Source organism: Carassius auratus, chromosome 5, assembly GCF_003368295.1.
Source record: "Carassius auratus strain Wakin chromosome 5, ASM336829v1, whole genome shotgun sequence".
Classification (NCBI taxonomy): Eukaryota; Metazoa; Chordata; class Actinopteri; order Cypriniformes; family Cyprinidae; genus Carassius; species Carassius auratus.
This window is the reverse complement of record NC_039247.1, coordinates 21,969,917-21,991,673: the sequence shown is the minus strand read 5'-3', so window position 1 is coordinate 21,991,673 and position 21,757 is coordinate 21,969,917. Positions and strand designations below refer to the sequence as shown.

General features: G+C 35.9%; 1 protein-coding gene across 1 annotated transcript in view; it reads right to left on the bottom strand.

Moving 5' to 3' along the window:
• Window positions 1–21,757, bottom strand: part of lhfpl7 (LHFPL tetraspan subfamily member 7) — a 126,099-nt gene that overhangs the window by 71,662 nt on the left and 32,680 nt on the right. Inside the window, exon 2 of the mRNA XM_026253358.1 lies at window positions 14,977–15,115. Coding sequence (XP_026109143.1) covers window positions 14,977–15,115 — 139 coding nt within the window. The remainder of the gene's footprint in view (window positions 1–14,976; window positions 15,116–21,757) is intronic.

Sequence of the window (21,757 nt, the reverse complement as noted above, 5' to 3'; positions counted from 1 at the left end):
ACACTTTATAATAACTGCATGCTATTAATCATTAGTTAAGCATTAGGAAACAGTTAATTCATCATTTATAAAGCATTAATAGACATTTATAAGCAGTTTATAAATACAGATATAAATGCTTTATACCTGATTTAAAAGCATATCTATAATGTATTTAATAATTGTTTTTTCATACTTTATTAATGATCAATTTATCATTTCTAAATTAAGTATAACATTATTTACACACCAGTTATTAAGGAGTTGTCAGTGGTTCATAAGATCACTTAGAAATTGTAAGTAAATGATTAATAACCTATTTAAATGTGCATTCATCTTTTTATTCAGACATATAGTAATAGTTATTTATAGTGTTAATAAATGGTTAATAAATGTATTTCTACTGTAATTCAGGGTTAATTCAGGTAGTTATAAAACATACTATAGTTGTTAGTTAACTATATTTTAACAGGATATTTAAAGGCTCAGTTATCTTCTAAACAATAAAACGGAAACAAACACAACAGTGATACAGAACATAGAAATATTAAAAGCCTTTAAATCTCATTTGTAAAAGCTTTACAAGGCATAACTAGTCCTCACTTTAGATGAGCTCACATAAATAGTTAACTGACCACTACTAAAATATATATGACTACCTGAATTTACTACATTTCTTATGATCTTATGAATCACTGGCAACTCCTAAATAACTGGTTTGTAAATAATGCTATACTTCATTGAGAAATGATAAATTGATCATGAATAAAGTATGAAAATACAATTATTAAACACATTATAGATATGCTTTTTAATTAAGAATAAAGCATTTATATCTGTATTTATAAACTGCTTATTACGGTCTATTAATGCTTTATAAATTATGAATTATATGTTTACTAATGTTTAATTAATGATTAATAGTGTGCAGTTATTATAAAGTGTTACCATTAATCTTAAGTCTTAATCTATCAACTATCAAAATTTACATCTCAGACGGTTTGATCAGAGGCAACAGTAAGTTTAACAGAAGAGCGCCGAGTTCAGAAGTTCACTGTCACCCCCGGTGAAGATGAGTGCAAAGTGCTGTATATTCCTTCTGAAAAACACTCGTAAGATTCAGACTAGGGCTGTCAATCAAATTAAAGGGGTCATTATGCATTATTTAAATTACTTTAACGTTTCCTGAGGTATTCTTAAAATCTCTGGGGGATTTTCTCTATCAAAAAGGGTCATAATTGAGATAGAAGGGACGTGTCTACCATTAGACTTTAATGTAAATGACAATGCCGCAATTGGCTAATATCTTTTCATATGAAATCCACAGGACTCCAGTCAATTAATTAAGGGTTTGTGAATTGAAAGGCTGCATGTTTGCAAGAAACAAATGCATCATTTAAATGTATTAATTTTAAACTGTTGCCTCTGGCCAAAACACCATAATCAAGAATAATGCTTCCTCCGGTGAAAATGTTCATCCTCGGTTGTCCTCTCACATCAAAATCCACCAACATATTTGTTTAGAACTGTTCTGGACTGTTTTTAAATGCTGCTTGATTTGTGCATATTTCTCTTCTGATTTAGACAAGATTACTTTTTTACTGAAGAAAAGAGTATTATGGATAGCTCTCATTTTTTGAGCTGTAAAAAACAGTTAGAAGTTAAAAACATCATGAGCAAATTATGTCATACTAAATTTCTCCAAATCGGTTCTGATGAAGAAACTAATTATTCCTTTAAGTGCAATCAATTGAATTACAAGATATCCTGATTAATTAATACACAATGAATTGTGCATATTATTATTTGGTTAGAAAAGCCACCAAATTAAACTAATCTATTAAATGATTTTGACACATGAGTAAAGCATTAAATAGGCATCATAAAACGTTGCTTTATATGTTGATAGAGTGTTTGTTTTACTTCCATATCTACATGCTGATTTATCACAATTTATTAAATGAACACTTTAAATTTAAAAAGAAAAAAAGGCTGGATCCAGCCTAAGGTAGTTTGCAGGCTAGATAACCACTTTAGGCTGCTCTAATCTGTTTTCTCAGCAGGGATTTTTGCTCTGAATCTTGTATGCGTCTGGACTGGAGAAAGCTTATGTAGCCGTCTGAGAGTACAAGGTACTTCTGGCAGAATGACCTTGCTTTATTCAGAGAACTTTATAACTTATAGGTACTGAAAGTTTTAGCCAGTTTGGTTAGGAAGTGAAGTGATATTCAGCCAAGTATGGTGACCCATACTCAGAATTTGTGCTCTGCTTTTAACCCATCCGAAGTGCACACACACACAGAGCAGTGAACACACACACGCACTGTGAACACACACCCGGAGCAGTGGGCAGCCGTTAATGCTGCGGCGCCCGGGGAGCAGTTGGGGGTTCGGTGCCTTGCTCAAGGGCACCTCAGTCATGGTATTGAGGGTGGAGAGAGCACTGTACATGCACTCCCCCCACCCACAATTCCTGCCGGCTGAGCTAATAGACTCGAACTCGCAACCTTTCGATTGGGAGTCCGACTCTCTAACCATTAGGCCACGACTTCCTGACTTACTGTAGGAAGATGGTTGATGACAATAAAAGAACATATTTCTTTGACCTATGCCTACATACATTTCAATTACCATTCTAAAAGTAACCATGAAATTCAAATTGACCATTTTTATGGAATACTGCAGTGTTTATAAGTACATGAGATGGCAGTAATTACTGCAAAATGACAGCAAACGACAAAGATCCTACTACCCAATCAATTCCTTCTTGTTCAAGAATAGGGTCACAATAGGGACTTCAACAAAATTCTAAAAAATATTTACAATTATATTTAAAATGTACAGTCTGGTAATAGCTCATAGTTATAGTGGTCAACCGACTAAATAAGAATCAAACCAAAACAACATTTATATTGTATATGCTATTACAGAAGTGTAGACTACCATTGGCTCATATGTTGTGAAGGGTCTCTACATAAGGCTGTGGAGTGTCCCATACGGCAGTCCTGCAAACTGTGGCACTGGAAGGCCTCACTGTCACTCAAAATTCAAGGGTGAGTTGCTCAGACCTCCTCTCTAGTGTACCCACAACTGTGAACTCATGCTGTCAGTCATCATGTTTGGTACTAGTGCTGTCATCTCATCTTAGAGACCAGATGTTACTCTGTTATGCTGTCATAATGACTAGAGCTGACAAAGAGGAACACCAATCTATTAGGGACACAGACAGCAACTTGTACACAAAGTTCACTATTTGATCCCAGTGAATAGTTACATTCATTGTTCATGAGTTAGTTCATATTGATTGATTGATTGATTGATTGATTGACATGTTTGAGTTCAACAGCTTTGGTCATTGTGAAGTGTAATTTTGAACAAGAGCAACTTTAATATTCTTTTGTACACGAGAAGAAAAAGTAATTTGAGTTTGGAACAACATGAGGGTGAGAAAATAACTAAATTAATATTGGGGAGAACGTTTGGGGTACTCGCTCTCTTTAAAACTGCAAAGAGAGCAGTAGAAGAGCAGGACTAATGAAAATGGCTTCTTCACAATATGCTTCCTCATCACGTGGCAGCCATAAAATAACCGGCGCAGAAATGAGAAAAAAAGACAAGGTGCAGCATCCGATGTGAGGACATTTCTGCTGAGTCCCTTGGAGCATGAAAGATTTAGAGGAATGCAATGGTGGAGGACTGACAGTCTGTTATTTATAGAGCTGTGCACTGATACGACACGGTCAGCCCCTGCACCATCATATCACTCCCAGCACTGCCATCAAGAGTTAACACTGCTAACACAGCTGCTGCGCTAGCTCAACAGATTCAGTGTGGAGGTAAAGAAACACAGTGCTGGGTCTAAGAGCACAACATACTGCAAACCTAGCTATCGTGGTACCTATATATATATATATATATATATATATATATATATATATAGGGAGATACCCGTCACCCTCACAGAATCCTCTATTAGCTCAGTTGCTATTTCAACTCCCTAGTTTTTTTTTTCCACATCTTACTTTTGGATTTATCATAAAATGACTACTGTAACACATTTAAGTATTTTTACTGTACTAAAAAGTATATTTAAAAAGTAAATAAATAAATAAGCACAGACACCAACAGCCTAGAAGGGTTAATTATATTTAAATACTTGACTAGTTAACTACAAATTAAATAGATTAATTATTAATGGTATAATAATTCAATAATAATGCATTAAATGCAGTGATGCCAGTAACGCGTTACTCTAATCTGACCACTTTTTTCAATAACGAGTAATCTAACGCATTTTTATTTCCAAACCAGTAATCATATTAAAGTTACTTAACCAAGTCACTGTTCGTTACTATTTTTGTCATTTTCCTTAATAAAAATATATATTTATTTCTTCTTGCATCTCGGGGAGTGAAGTCACATATGCGACAAGTCACGTTTTCAGCATGCATGAAGTGCACATCATGTGTACGTACCACGCACCGACACAAACGTAAACAATGGAGGGAGGCGAGAGATGTGCGTTTTCTAGATGGAAATACAGTCACTATTTTGAGTTTGTGTCAGCTAAAGATGACAACATTAAGGTCCATTGTACACTCTGTGCTGGCTAGATACAAAAACACTACGTCGAATTTGAAAAAAACATTTGGAGTCGCAGCACTGCACAAACTACACCAGGTGATGAGAAGCAGAGAGAAGGAGGTCCCCGACCACCTAAACAACAAAAGCTGGACTTCAGTGCAAAACGAGTAAGTGGGGAAGAGTTGAAGAAGTTAGTTGGGCAGTTTGTTGTGGAGGAAATGCTGCCATTAAATACGGCTGACTTGCCCTCGATTCGTGCCATAATAAACAAGATCCCTACCACTGTCAATGCTGCGCTGCCTCACAGAACAGCTTTTTCTTCTTAAATGGAGGAGTATGCAGTGATGGAGAGAAATCTAATATTTTTTATTAAAACAAGTATTTATGTTAAGTCAAGAAAGACTGTCTTTATTTTTTATTAAAACAAGTATTTATGTTAAGTGAAGAAATTTATTTTTTCAGGAAATAGTTTTTAAGTTCAACTTTAATTGTCAGGAGATAGATTGTTGATGTTTCTGTTAAAAATACACTTCCAATAAAGTGAGTGTTGGCAAAACCGGTTGTCATTTTTATGTTGTAGGCAGCTGCATGTAATGTAACTAATAAAGTAACTTGTAAAGTAACTTAGTTACTTTTAAAATCAAGTAATCTTTAAAGTAACTAAGTAACTTTTTAAATCAAGTAATCTGTAAAGTAACTAAGTTACTGTGTCAGTAAAGTAACTGTGGCAACACTGATTAAATGTTTTGAGAAATTTTAAGATCTTTTTTTTTTTGTTTTATCTTTAACTGTAGAAGCTGCTACATATATTAAGCCAAAACAGACTCTGAATGCACAGCTCTATTTTTGCAATGACTCGCGGAACAATTTAGCGGATTCACTTGTGTAATTTTTTTCACAATATAATAGATATTTCTTGGCATACTTTGGGCCCAAATTAGCATCATTCAGCATCGTAGCTGCCTACCTGAGTATTGTTGCTGACCATATCCATCCCTTTATGGCCACAGTGTACCAATTTTGGGATGGCAACTTGCAGCAAGATAACAATGAGCTTACTATACTCAAATGAGCTTACACATTCCCTTTGGGATGTGATGGAACAGGAGATTGCCATCATGGAACTACAGCCAACAAATCTGGACTAACTGCGTGATCATGTCAATATAATACCAATCCTATAAAAACATTACAAAATGTGGTTAATCTAATAAGAAAATTGAAGGACATTGTTTTAACTGGTTGGAGTGTTTATTAAGATTACAGTTGTATTCTGGCCACAATCAATTAGACCAAACATCATGTACATCAGCAATCCTATTACCACTGCCATATTCTCATACACAAACATGTACACTAACAGAATAAACAAACAAACAGTACACACAGCCCTGCTAAGCCACAGGTGAGACACTGACGCTTATTTATAAAGCATCCTCTGTCTTTCCTGAAGATAAGTGAGAGGGAAGACTGATTTTTAGGACAAGAGAGAAGGACACGTCTCAAACTGAAAGGGAAGTCATGCATACAGACATAAAAATGAGCAGAAAGGCAGAAAAAGTGAGGCACGATACACAAAGACAGACAACACAGGACAAAAACGACTAATGATTTGAGACGGAGAGAAAATAAAATGTAATAATAATTCCAAACAAAGGATATGGTGTTGGACAGATCGTGAAAAATATCATTTTAGGGCGAGAAGAATGATGTTCACTGACAGGGTGAAGCAAAGGATAGACAGCGAGAGATAGGGATGATCTCGAGGCTCCCAGTGCACTGAGCTCCAGGCACCAGAAGTGAGATGTGACTGAATATATTACAGTCAAACAAGAGGAATGCATATTATAACTCAACTGGCACTCTCATCTGCCTCTCAGTTTTTCTCTGCACACATTCACACAAGTCAATTAGTCATCCATATTATGAACACGAGCTGAGCTACCCAACAAAATGGATGTAAACAGCTTTAATTCACACACGCTTCAGCAACCGTGTCACCACAGGACAGTCACTAAACATATTTATCTGAATGTGTTTGTATGTAACACTGCAGGACTAGGACTAGGGCTCCAGTTGCATGCATGACGAAACAAACCTGCAACAACCTGAACTGCAAACAAAAATTTAATGACAACCATAACTCAAGACATTCAGTGCATGAAAAGTGAGATGAGGGAGAAGTGAGAAAGCCAGCTATCACAGATATACACACACATTCACTCACTCACTCTCGGTCCCTCTTAAATACACATCAGTATGTAGCATGTTACTGTACACAGTATGATAATTTACCAACCCAGGAACATGAAAAATATGTGCCTGTGGTGACATTCTTGGAAAAATTATAGTGTGCTGCTTTTTGCACGTTTCGTGGCAGTTTCACAGTGACATTTCCAGTCAGTGGTGCTAAAACGCACATTCAGTTTTGAACATACATTTTGTTTTTTAATTTAGTACATCCACAAGCCATATCATGGCAGTTTGGAAATTACATGTTGGTAAAGTTGCTAAAAAGTTAATGCTGTATAAAATTGTACCCCCTACACTACCCAGCCTGAACCTAAAAAATAGTGTTAACAAAAGCAAATATGAGATAAAAACACATTTACTGAAGCAACAATGCCATTTTGCCTGCTTCTACATGTTTTTGAGCTTCTTTGTCGAATTTTGTTTCACAGGACTCGTACCCGAGCACTGTACCAGGTGAGTTACCGAGCAAGTTTACGATGTCAGACAATCCATACATATGGAGTTGGTTATGTGATGCAAAAGTTAAAATGTATTCATTTATAAATAATGCACTGTGGTGTTCTGAGGTAACAACATTATGGATGGGGGTTTGTTTGCATTGGGCCTCTCAGGAATCATCAAATTTTTATTATTCTACAAAATTACAGCTTGATAAATCAAAATCCTACTTTGCCGAGTGATATTTACCTAGATGTCTTTTGTTAACACATCAGATGTCTCATAAAAGTGCCTGGAGTTTAAGAAACCAATTTATGGCTCAGGTTACTGCCTGAATAAACTTGCACACAAATACTTGCCATTGAGATGAATGGGAATGCTAAAAGATAGATATCTCCATTTAATACAGACCTTGTCACACACATTCTTTCTTAAGAACACACACACACACTATTCCTTTTCTCCCCTATGTGTGAGCTCCATCATGCACAGCAGGAGCAAACTCAATGAATAACTGCCCAGTCTCATTATGAATATCCCATGGCCCTCATTACCTTTGTCTGAGATATTCAAAAAAGCTGCATTTCTGCCAATCAGTTTGGCTGCCAGAGCCTCTTTAATGTCTGATTGTGATGTCACCGATTTCTGATTGGATGGCACTTACAGTAGAAAGCTTTGACTGATACAGTATATATGGTTACTGGTTTTTAACTGGCATGTTTGTGGGAAAACAACTGAACTCTGAATAAGACCAAATCAGTCCTCAAGCACCGACCTCACTCCTGCAGTGATGCTGATGGAAGTCTGAACTGGTCGTATGTTCATGTAGCTGTGCAGTCATTGTGATTGTTATGGTCAAAAACATTTAAGCATCACTAAACTAAACTGCATAAATAATTGTCCATTGTTTGGACAAACAGATGCCATTGGTCACTACTGGTCACTGTTCACGATGGTAAAGAGCAGCATAAACATTCTTCATTACATCTTCCTGTTGTGTTACACAATAAGCGTTGAGAATAGTGAAATAGTGAGAATAGTGAATAGTTTGAGTGAAGTATTTCTTTGGAACAGGAGAAATAGTTTTACCATTGACAAAAACACATCAGCTTTCCTGCAGTGAAAGAGAGAAAGGATGGAATGATTTTCTTTGGTACCACCAGCATCAGATTGTCAGGGCAACCAGTCCAATCTGAAAAGAAACTGTGAACATTTTGCCTGACATCAATGCACTTCCATCTCCAGCTAAATACATCCCAGGAGACTCTGCAGACAGAAGCAGGATCAGAGCGCCTTTACACTCTTCTGTACCAGAAGATCACAGATATACATAATTTACAGCCCTAAACAACCGGTCCAATAAACATTTTCTGTTTTATTTCTCTGTTGTCTGAGAATGTATATTTAAGATGAATATACCATTATAATAGCATAAAAACTTTGTATGCACCAACTCATTATTTATTATCACTATTTTATAGTGTTCCTGTGGCTCAAGTGGTAGAGCACTGCGTTAGCAGCCCAAAGTTGTGGGTTCGATTCACGTTAGGTAAAAACTGTTAGCCTGAATGCACTGTAAATCGCTTTGGATAAAAGCATCTGCTAAAATTAATGTACATTTATAGGAATGCACAATATATTGGTACCATACCAGACATTGGTATTGGTTGATTTAACAATCAACTGCACTAATTTTGCATTTAGATTTGTTTAAAAACTTAAAATCTAATAAAGCAGTTACAGTACATATTTAGAAAATCCCATAATGAACATACATTTTATTCTATACCTTATAAGAGTTCAATTAAAATATTTGAAAAGTTAAAAGTTAAATTAAAATGTGATGTCCTAAACTTATTTTAGCATTTTACTTTATTCAGATATTTGTGTAGTATACAATATCATATGTGACCCTGGACCACAAAACTGAAGTCGTTGGGGTCTTAAATCGCTGGGGTATATTCTTAGAAATAGCCAAAAAACATTGTACAGGTCAAAATTATAGATTTTTCTTTTATGCCAAAAATTATTAGGGAATTAAGTAAAGATCATGTTCCAATTTCCTATGGTAAATTTATCAAATTGTAATTTTTGATTAGTAATATGCATTTGCTAGGAATTCATTTGGACAACTTTTTCTCAGTATTTAGATTTTTTAGCACCTTCAGATTCCAGATCTTCAAATAGTTGTTTCTCAGCCAAATATTGTCCAATCCTAACAAACAATACATCAATAAAAATCTTATTTATTTAGTTTCCATATGATGTATAAACCTACATTTTGAAAAATTTACACTTAAGACTGGTTGTGTGGTCTAGGGTCACATATATCATTTAGTTATTGACCACAACATGAGAATAATTATCTTCAAATTATCAGTATTGGCCAAACTTTAATGATTGGTGCATTCCTAATCGTAACAATTTATTTTAGTAACAAACAAAAATAGTTGACTAGTTAATTAGTTAAAACCACGAAACAATGCTAAATAAAGTATGAGAATTATGTAGTGACCAAAATGGGTTGGGTTAAGCTAATTTTGGAATCATTGTGTTTTGTTAAATGTACAAGTTCACATATTCATATAATTATTGAAATGAAGTTTAAAACATGTTCATAATGAAGGGCAGAACTCTTTTAGAGCTACAGTCAAATACAGAAACAAAAACCCAACACTGTATAATAAATAGAGAGCGAGAGAAAGAGAGACAGACATACTTTTCCATTATTGACTCTTTTAAAGGAATCATAATTTATTAGCAAGACAGTATGATCTCTCTCCCTCTCTTTAACTCGGTCTCTATATCTTTGGAAAAACTGCAAATGGGTCAAAGCTGCAGTGTGTCCGGTTCGCACACACACATATAAACACACACACACACACACACCTTCATGGCCAGGTTCACACACACTGGACACTGCATTCTGTAACCTTCCATTTCATTTCTCATAAGAGGGCATACTGACATCTAGAAGACGGTTCAACCATAAATAACAACCTGAGGAAAGCAGATCACGCAACTCAATATTTCCATCAAGACCTTCCCGTAAACATCTTACATCATTTATCATTTTTATCTTAGTTTTTTTTTTCCTTTTCAATTTCCAGTCAAGGCGAATTCTCTCAGATCTTTTACGAGTCTGGCATTGAAGGCCATAAATTTATCAGAGACTCGCAAAAAGAATTTAGAGAAAAGTCACTGACCAATTCAATATTCTCTTCACTCACTTTTACATTCAGTTTACTCCAGTTTGCTTCAAAGAAAATTTCCTCTGCGAACTCCATGTGCAGCATGTATATCACACACACACACACACACACACACACATACACACACACAGAGGATTCATTGAGTGCCATAAGAGGCTCTTGTTTGTTGTGAATAACTGTGAAGTTGCCATCATCACATTAAATGCTCTGCTATCATTTTCTTCTGCACAATACCTTCTTTGTCTTCTCAGGGCCATTATGCTTCTGTTCCCTCATTTCACATCAGCAAACAAACACTCTCTCTTCTGATCTTTACATCCATATTTTGGCTATAAAATAACTCGTTTATGAAGATACAGAGAACAAAGTGAACCTGCTACAGAGAAAAAATTCTTATTACTTGCGCTGCTCTAAAATTACACTGGGTTTGCAAACCAGACTTGAGTTGTTTTTCTTACCTGTGTGCAGGACATAATTTAGACAGAGCAGCATACTCCAATGATTATGAGATGGTTTATATTGCATGAGTACAAGAATAATATAATATGAAGCAGATTCAGTGTTATTTATATAATAATTTATCTGGACACAGGACACGCAGGCATATCAGCAGCTACTCAACAACTAATCTTGATCAACACATTTATATGTTTTTGAGTTCAGGTCAAGTTTCAAGTCTATCAAGGCCAAGTCAAGCAAGATCTCAGATTCATTGGCTGCTACAGGTGAACAAATACAATAAGGGTATTTAGGCACTCAAACTATTTGCACTACAAACCAGTGTGTTTAAGGTTAAAATAATAAATGGAAATAATATGACATAAATCGGTTTACAAATCAAGCAGCAGAACGGACTATTTTAATATAGTTTTGTACAAAAATAATTGCTAAATCCTGTCCCCAGTGTGAAAAAATTTGTAAATTATTTAAAACTTTACAAGTATGCAAGCTACAATAGGATACTAAACTGCTGCTCTGGAATACAAATAGCAACATTGTGTGACCATGCAGTATATCCAAACGGTCACCTTATCATCACTTGGACACTAGCACCTCATCTGTTGCACCACAGCCAAACTACATTTCCCATGAGTCACTGCATCACTGTCACCTTGTCACACCTGCACCTCATTCATCAACTAATCTTCTTGCCACACCTGCACCTCCTTTACACACTCACATAAGCAGCACTCACACACAAGGCGTTTCTCAATGTCAAGGATACTTCCTTGGTAGGACTGATCCTTCCAAGTCACTTCCTTCAGAGGCTAGGTGAGACTCCTCTTTAGCATACGGAGAACACGTAAATGGAACAGGCTAGCAAGTGCACGTAATTGCGTCATTACGTCAGTGAAAAGGTCCGTTTGAATAATAATGGTATCTTTAAATTACTTAACTAGTTATTTATAAAATAAATGCCGTTCGCAACCAATTGTTAAATGACAGGTCCGGTTCAGTTAACCATTTGTATTTGTATAATTTACAACATCAATATGGTAGTAATTTGTTCTGGCATTTAAACGTCAAACTTTACTTATATTTACTACAGTTATAACAAATGTTTGGTAACGTAAATAAAAACGTTCGACAATTGAAAATTTTTGAACTAACGTTAGATAGCAAAGCTGCGCACATAGGATTGTGGGTGATTTGAGAGCGCAAAGGATACACATATGCATCCTTTCCTGTGTATGGGATATTCTTCGAATGAAGGACTCAGTCCTTGGTTGAAATTCCGAGGATCCTTGACATTGGAACAGTCCTTCGGATGTCGATGACATAGCATCCTCAAAATACTGGCTTCCGAGGATCCTTCCTTGACATTGAGAAACACCTACAGTCACTTTGCAAAGTCTTGTTTAGCCTGTCTAGCATTTATGACCAATTTCCCTTGTATTTGTTCTTTCCGTGTCTGATCTTGGATTGTGTATTTCGACTCTGATTCTCTGCTGCCTGCCCCGATCTCTGCTTGGTTTGTTGTCGATTCTGGTTACCCCTAACATACCTGACGCCATTCCTGATTTCTGTCTGTCCGACCATTCTCTGAATAAAGTTCTGCAAATGGATCCGAACACATCTGACTCTCTTCATAGCACAAACAAGATGTATTCAGAGAAAATTACGTGCACAGATACTCAGGAATATTTGTGCTAAATTATTCCATATATCTTAAAATAGAGAAAAGCAATTAAATATCTAGGCCAGTTGGCCAGTTCCAACAAACCTGCCGACATAATCCTGGATATCATTTAACACCAACTTTCACAACAGATTCTGTCAATAAAAAAGATTTCTTCCTTTAATAAGACAATACAAGCTTGTTTGCCTTTAATACATTTTAAGCTTAAGAATGAAATCACAGAGAATCTTTCCTTAAAAAAGGACTAACAGTGAATTCAAAACCCCCTGCAAGCTGTTGGATGGGAATCACTGAGCTGCAACATTATACTCTAATTATATCTGTTTTGTAGCTTATTACAGTTTGACAGCATGACTGGCAGAAAGTAATATCTGCTCATACTCTTAAAGCAATGAGGAGAGACTGATTTTCAAGCAAAACAGTGCACGTCTACGTGTCTTTTGCCTCCAAGCAAACACACAGAAACTTTAGAGGCTTATTAATTTCCAAACGGTCTCCAAATACAGCAAAAAAAAAAAAAAAAACCTTTCTTCAAACCTGTTATTGGGCAAATATTTTAGTGTAAAAACTTGTTTGCAGGGCTGTCTGTTTGGAAGATGGCATCTATCGGAGCTGAAGTTGATTACTAGCGTCTTACCTTTGAGAAGATGCTTCTATCGATGCTCATAGAATACAGATGCAGTCCGTTATAGTTTGTTCCCTTTTACATTCTCCATTATTACAGTAGTTTCATGGAAATATCATTACTTTCTAATTAGAACAGGGAAATATATCAGTGTGAGGCACTTCATATAAATCAGGTTCTCTGCTGTTAAAATTATTTAAGGTTTCTCTGTAATGATTAATGTAGAGCTCAAAGGCTCAATTAAAACAAGCATTTAAATACCGTATTCCCACAACCAATAAACCTTCCAAGGCCTCAAGAATATCAAGGACACACTGGAAATCAGTGCTCCAAATATACATGTCCCTGGCATATAAACAAATATTTATTTCACATGAGTGCTTGTGATTGCTTTTGAGCAAGTAGATATGTAGGATGGTGTTGTTTATAGAAGTATTCGCCTGTTGAATGAAGGCCAGTGCTACACGAGGCAAGTGGCCATCCCTGAACTTCTGTCTTGTGTTAAAGGGCTGTAATTGTCTTTTCACTGTGGTCACTTAATCTCTGAGTGCCCTCACCGTGCTATCACAACATTCACTCGCCAAGCAACCAGCATCGAGAGCAAACACTTCTTTATTTATTCATTCATTTAGCTTTTGTGATTAATGCGATCTGTAACAAAGTGCTTCAGATGGATGGGCTGTTTAGTCTCAAAATTCTCCATGTTCAGAAAATATCTGCATAAACATGCAAGTGAAAATGAATGGGAAATAGCAACTGAAATTGTGATACGAGTCCTCTATCCATAATTTTGCGTTCTCCAGTGAATTAATGGACTGGAGTTGTGTAGATTATTGTGATGTTTTTATCAGCTGTTTGGACTCTCATTCAGACGGCACCCATTAACTACAGAGGATCCATCGTTGAGCAAGAACAAAACACTTCCCAGCTTAAAACAATAAAAAATATCCATGCAGTCCCAACACAAATGGATTACGTAAACTTCAGTCTTGCATGTATAGGTTTACTGAACACAATGAAATTAAGGTCAATAGTGTTGCTTTAGCTCATTGAGTAAAATTGTGATATTCCAGTATTTTCTGTTGTCAGAACTGGTAGACCACCAGAAGGGATCTGCTCACACTAAATATTGTGCATGGACTGCAAACAGTGTTTTGAATAAACTCTTTCATGTAATTTAATGAAGGCGTAACATGAGACTTTGCATTTTTTATATGAAGCACTACTTAAATTCAGCCTCTAGTGCTTTATACCAAGTCATATCAAATTGTATAATTTCTCCACTGCTCTGCCAAAAATGAACAATACACTTCAAAAGTGTTGTTTGACAACACAACAGAATTCAGATGGGATGCCTAAAGCAGTTAGCAGTGCTCCAGCATGTAACACACATGACATCAGATGGGGAGGTGAGAGGAGGAGGTTTCTGCTCTATTCTGAAGATCCCTGCTGCTAGGTGTGCTCAAAATCACACAGAAGAGAGAAAGAGAAAACTCAAGCCATTCTTTAAAGTGAAGTGTGAAAAAGAGATAGGTTTAGGTTTTAATAGTCTAATTGAATAGATTTTTGATAGCTCTTGTCATTTCTGTGTGCAATATGCCTCTGATGGTCTGGGGGTCCCGTCTAAAGCTCAGATTAGGCTTTTACTTGACTAGGATCAGTCGTGTAATGCTACTCAGCATGGTTCCTCAAAGGGCTGTTGTTTAAGAGCAGATCAGAGGTCAGACAGTAAGCCGGACACTAACCTGAAGCCATCTGCATGTATCCTGCCAATGTGCAGATCCTCCTCTCACAGGCTCCGCTGGGCAGAAAGATGGTGATGATGGCCAGCAGGGAGCTGACTGCCAGCAGAGCACATCCACCTGAACACAGCACCGCACTCGTCTGCAACACACACACACACAATACACAACATTTACATATACTGCTGCTTTTATAAGAATTCTTTCTGGGGCTTGATTGATTTTTACTACTCAGGCAATCCAAATGTAATTATTTTCCCATAAAATGAGATAATCTAACCAAGACTGGTTTAAATAGGACAAGGTAAAACCACAGATATTTAATCAAAACTGCACTAAACATCACATGGCTAACCATGTAAAGCATCACATATAACATAATATAATACATTTAAAGTTTTTATACATCTATTTGTACTGTGGTGCTATTTAGGCTGTTATTTATGGTACTATTAGGCTGTTACAGTAATTAAATAAAACATTTTCAGTGTATTAATAATCTTTAAAAGCCCTCCTATTGATATTTTTTCTCCATTCAAGACACTTTATTTTACTTAGGGTTATTCAAAACAAAAGCTGAAAACAAGCTATTAATAATCAATATAAATATATTAAATATGTATGAATTTATATTAAATGTATAATATATTAATACATTGATTACATTATTATGGATGATAACAAAAAACAGTGTGTTATAATAATACTGTTAAAGCGAAAACTCAATGAGTGTTTATACCATTTTAATAACAATAGTGTCACAGTTATGTCCAGTTTAGATCAGTTCCTGTCAGTTTTATTTTTTGGGTGAACTTTTTACACTTAATTTTAAACACTGAGCAACAGGGTCATAGAAAAAAAAAACATTCAAACAGTGTAGATATATAAGGTGTGAAATCAATACATTTTTCCTAAAGTGTTTACTCCGTGGGATGAATTTAGTGAAACAGCAAGTACTGTTCCTATAATCTACCACCTTCATCAAATCAAACGCTTCATCAGTCAAAAGACTCACTCCAGCACAACACAACGACCACAAAAACAAAAAGAATGCCATTTTAGAAAGGAGATGGCTAAAGTATGGATGTCTCTCATCTGGGCTTTTGTAAATGATATGTTTGCTTAGAGCAGAGACCTCTTTTTGTTAGACTAAGGCACAAAACTCTAAAGAGTTTGTGCTAGGACTGCACGAAGGTGTCGTTTAAGCATCGATATCGCGATATACGAATAAACGATAGTCACATCGCAGGATGTGCAATGTAGGCTGTCGTAGTTGATCCGTTATTCATTAACTGTACTGGCCAGCTGCCCCCCGGCCCTTGACGAATGTGATTTGTGGAGAGCGCGCGCGCGAGAGAGATAGAGCACGTGAAAGAGAGAGCGCGCGAGAGAGAACGCGAGAGAGAGACAGAGGGAGAGAGAGAGAAAGCGCTTCAAACAACACGAGCGCCGTCTTGCTCTCTCTCCCTCGCGCATATTAATCAGTTGACACAATGGTGTCGATGTTTAAATCATTTAAAATGAGAATGTAAATCTGCTCACCTGGTTTTTGTTTGTAAGAAAAAATTTGATTAGATTTCATATCGCAATATATATCGCAGAAAAATATCGTGCAGCCCTAGTTTGTGCTACAATCCCTTAAACAAAAACATGGAGGGTGCATATCAGAGGCAATTAATCTAACTCTGATGTAATCCATATTAGCCTGTGAGGCAGGACACACTGACATCATGAATTATTGATGTGTGCACACAGATTTGACTAGAAACTGTGACTTAATGCTTAGATGTTGCTGTTGAACTGATCTTTTACCATAAACCTTACATTTGAAAATCAAAACAATTATCATGACAATATAAAGTGTCAGTATACACAATAGTTAAATTGTAATTTTGGTTGTGGGGGAACCATATCTGGTGCAAAACAACAAACATACAAAAGATAGGCTGCATGATCAATCAAATAATATGCAGATATGAAATGAGCGTACAAAAAATATAAATATACACAAAATAATACACACATATGGATATATATACACAAACATACTGTTTTGGATCATTATGGCAATTTAAGCCTTGCTTGCAATAGTACTGGTCCAAATGACAGTTTGATCTCACTTCCTCTTCATTAGATCAGCTGGAGCTTTGAAACGCGGTTTTCGCACCCAAAACTGCAGTATCAACTTACTAGACCAAATCAACAACAAAGTAAACAAAACATCTGTTAAAAATCTCTTGCACAAACAACAGACATAAACAACAGTGTTTCATTCTTAGGGGCCATTGTCACATTAGCAGTGCATATCAGAAAGCAATCACAATAATAATACAATTGGCACAGCCAAAGTGACTTCATTACCTTGTGGTCTTAATGGCAAATACACTATTAGCAAGAGCGGAAGGCTAATGCAGACGAGATGGCAGATTCATAGGTGACATCTGAAACTGCAGTTTTTCCAATGGTAATGAGAATATTTGTAGTACTTATCACTGTCTGTGCTGATGACAACATTACAACATCCTTTACTATAATGAGATGTCTGCACTGAAAATAGAAAAAAAATATAATAAACGCATAAAACGAAGAAGCAGAATGTCGCAGACACTCTGCAGAAACATGTTTCCTTCAAACAGAACTCATTCCCCTTTAAACAGTATTCATATAGTCATAGAAACGTCTCGATCTTGGCATCTTTGAAGACTATAGATTAAATTTGCCCACTGTGCTCTAAAACATTACAGTGTTCATTACAACTAATAGAGATAAATTAGGACTGCAACAGATCAGATCTAGAACTAAATGGTATCCTAGAAAATCATAAATAGGCTGTCTATGACAGGAATATTGATGACGCTATAAGTTAAACAACCAGTTTGTGTATTTCATCCCTAATGTATATAGTCTACGTATAGCTCGGAAGCGGAAATGTACTTCCTGAGGTCAGTACTAATTAGTGGAGCTTGCCAAGTGTGCTGTTACTTTTCAAAGTGATCAGACTTATGATTTTTTTTATCTACTGGATGATTAACTGGCCAAATAATTCTATACACCGAGACTCAAAAAAGGGCCGGAGTCATTTCTAGAGACCAGAACAGTCACGAATCCAGTTCATGGTCTTCCGATCATGATTAGGATTAATCGCACAGCCCTACTTCTTACTCATTGTGGTTTAGGGGAACAACTTTGCATTTGTTTTGAACTTGAACCAATCAAGCCAATGTTATTTGTACAATATTTATTGCAAACAATTTCACGTGCACACACGAACAGTCAACACTGGCAAATCTGGCCCTGTGTTGCATAGACTAATTTTATTCATACCTCAAAGACCTTACCTTACAGCAGACTGCCTGGAATTCAGTTGTCTTTAATTAGTTTGACATTTCAGGCCTGGCTTTTGCCACAACTCCTATGAGCAATAATTAAGGATTATGATTCTGTTTGAAACTAGAATATAAAATCCATGATTACAATATGTCCCACGTTGTACTTCTGAAACTACATCATATTTATGCACACAATATTCACATAATATACGCAATACTTTTCAAACTCCAGCTGCTGTTCATTTACAAGAAAAATGGCTCCTAACAGCGCTGCCTCTTTCAGAGAGCAGGTTCCTAAATAGATGCTAATTATTTGTTTCTATACACACTGCAACAGCAACACTGAGGAAGTGCATTGTGAAGGAGAGAGGTCACGCTAAGATGGAAACCAATTTCTGTAACTAGATAAAAAGAAAACAAAATAAAGAAAATTATTACAAGGAACTACACATCAGACATACTGTCAAATCCATCACATGATGTACCTCACAAAACATTCAGAGTTGCATGCTAATTTGATTCGATTCAAGGAAAAAATGAATGTTGCTCTCTGTAAATTCTGTAGGGCACAGAGAGAAAAATAACGTGACAAGACTCTGTATGTCTATAACTGCAGTATTTACGTGCTTTTATACTAGAAAGAAACTTCAGCACACAGCAAAAAAAAAGAAAAAAGAAAAGAAAAAGAAGGGTGGAGACTTGGATCTGGAAGTATTTTTCCAATTTCAATTTTCCTCCAAAAGGAAAATATATTTATATATATATATATATATATATATATATATATATATTATTAGCAAAATATATATATATATTAGGGGTGTAATGGTTTATTACCATCTTTCTGTGGTTAAACGCTGATTAAGTGATTACATGAGGCATGAGATGTTCATTCATGTTTGTTTTGCATTAAAACTAGTAGTAAAGAGGAAGGGATAATCACGCTCTGTGCTGCCATTTGAAGGTATTTATGCGATCGGTCGCACCACATCAAAGAGTGCCAAAGCGCCATTCATCATTTGAATTTCCTGAAATAAATGACTTAATTTGAAGATGAGACTATGTTTCTTATCAAAAGTAACAATATATAAAACTGGAAGTTTCCAATTAAGTTCCACTTGTGCAGTGGTTAAAACAATCTATTTGTTCGGTACACATGAGTACCGAACCAAAAGACCTGTACACTACACCCCTAATATATATATACTGCCACTTCAGTTCAAGTGGCAGCAGGGAGAATTTTTATTTAAGTGTAAACTATATCTAAAAATAAACAGCAAATATGATTTTAATAAATCTTGTTTTCCACATTCTTTCAATGTCATTTTAACCTTTAATATAACAGTAATCCACCAAATGACATGATTCCCTGCATAGTTTATAGTTTTCAGGAGATTGTCTTTCCTTGATAAAAAAATGACATGCACTTTACCTGATATACTTAAAATGCCCCATTTCCAATATTGCCTTTCATGCAGTGTGTAATGTAGCTGTATGTGAATGTAAATGATCTCTAAAGTTGTAAAGATGAAAGTGCTTGATAAATAAATTTATTTTCTCACTAAATAAAGAATCAACTCTATACAGCCTAGACGAGTCATTAGAGTATAATCCCACTTCCATGACTGCTACACGTCATGGGGTAATTCATTTTCATAATGCGGGCCCATGTTCTACATTGGCTGGCTGCAAACAACTTGACCCCGCCCACAAACATGACATGTTTGCATGATTAATGAGGAAAGGTCACCAATTCAATTGATAAATTGATGGCTAGGTAAAGATGTAAAGTTACCTTAACTATTTCAGTATTAATTGAAAATAAACTTACTCTAAAAACAATAAATCTTTTGCTCTCCTTATGTTTCTATATTCATATTAACACAATTCAGCAGCAAATGAAGCCTGAAGCCAGGATGTGGTTTTCAAAAAAACATTTTCTTCAAAATCAGTATATAAAAAAATAATTGAAGTCACGTAATCACTATTTACAGAACTCAATTACTGTTTACGGTTTTACTGTTTACCGTAATGGTTTAGTTAATTTTTGCTATTTAGTTTTTTTTATGCTAAAAAAAAAAAAAAAAAAAAAAAAAAGAACACTCCAGTACACTTTAATTAAAACTCCAGTACACTTCTGTACAGGGCTGACCGATGTTAGCAAAAATTCTTATCTCTGTATTTTTTGGCTGATTTGCAGTATACGGTAGCCTATATATCTCAGTATTTTGTATTTGGAATAATTAAAGTGAATGTAAGCATGTAGGCATACATTATGTGCAAAAAAGGGTTAAAATCATATTACATTATAACATTGCAATCTAAAAACAAAAAAATACTTTTTAAAGCAGAGGTTAAAGTTAGTAAACTAAAAATGAAAATAATAAAAAGCACAGACTAATTGGGTAAAAGGCTATTTTGATTACCCCATTACACAGTTAATGCTTACAAATACACTCATTCTAAATGAAGTCTGCGGAGTTTAGCGGAGAATCACTAAGCAGAAGCTCATGCACTTCTCACAGTAAAATGGAAATATTTCCATGGTTTTTTTTAACATTAACAGATGGAAAATATACCTGTGAAATGTAAGTTATGCATTAAGAAAAACATCACATCTCAAACACATTAAACAGTCTCTGTCAGCCTCACACCGAAGCCTTTTCATCTGATGTGGTGAGCGTGAGCCGCTTTGAACTGAAATTATAAACTATAGGCTACTAGGAGAGGATTAAAACGCAGAAGTTATTGCTTGTTTTGAGTACTGCGCGTGGACAGGGGTGTCACTAGTTTTTTGCGTACTGTAGTTTAGAGTGACGAATCATACCAGCTTACTTTGAGGTCAAAATGCGCAGCCACTACCCAAAATGCGTTTTTTTATTTTTTTTGTTCATTTGTTTTTCACATTTGATAAAGATATTAAAGCAGTTTTTCATTTTTTCTTGTTGTTAAAATTCAAAATAGATTTTAAATATTATTGTATGTCACTGTTCCCTCCAATCCTTGCACAAGTTAAGGTTACGCATGATGACGAAAGCATGTTAGTGTGAGCCCGGAACTCATTGAGATTGCTTTGCAGTGCCTTCAGATTAAGGCTGCTTTCACACTTGGTTCGCTTGCCTGGTCCGAATGCTCCCCCGGCCCCGCAGGACTGCGTAGTACGATTGCGTTCACATCAGCAGTGAACCGTACCAGAGTTCACATGAACCGTACCTCAGCACCCCGTTTTGACTCCGGTACGGTTTGAGGGTGTACACCCGAGTTCAGAAGACAGCGTTCACATCATCCAAATGAACCGAACTATGACATCAATCGAACTTGGGTGCGCACCAAAAGTGCTAGTGTGAAAGAACCCTAAAAAATGTTTATCTTTGAATGGAAGTCAATGAGAGCAATCTGGGTGAATCTCATTCTGACAGAACTCGCCCAAAAAGGGGCAGTTCTATACAAAACGT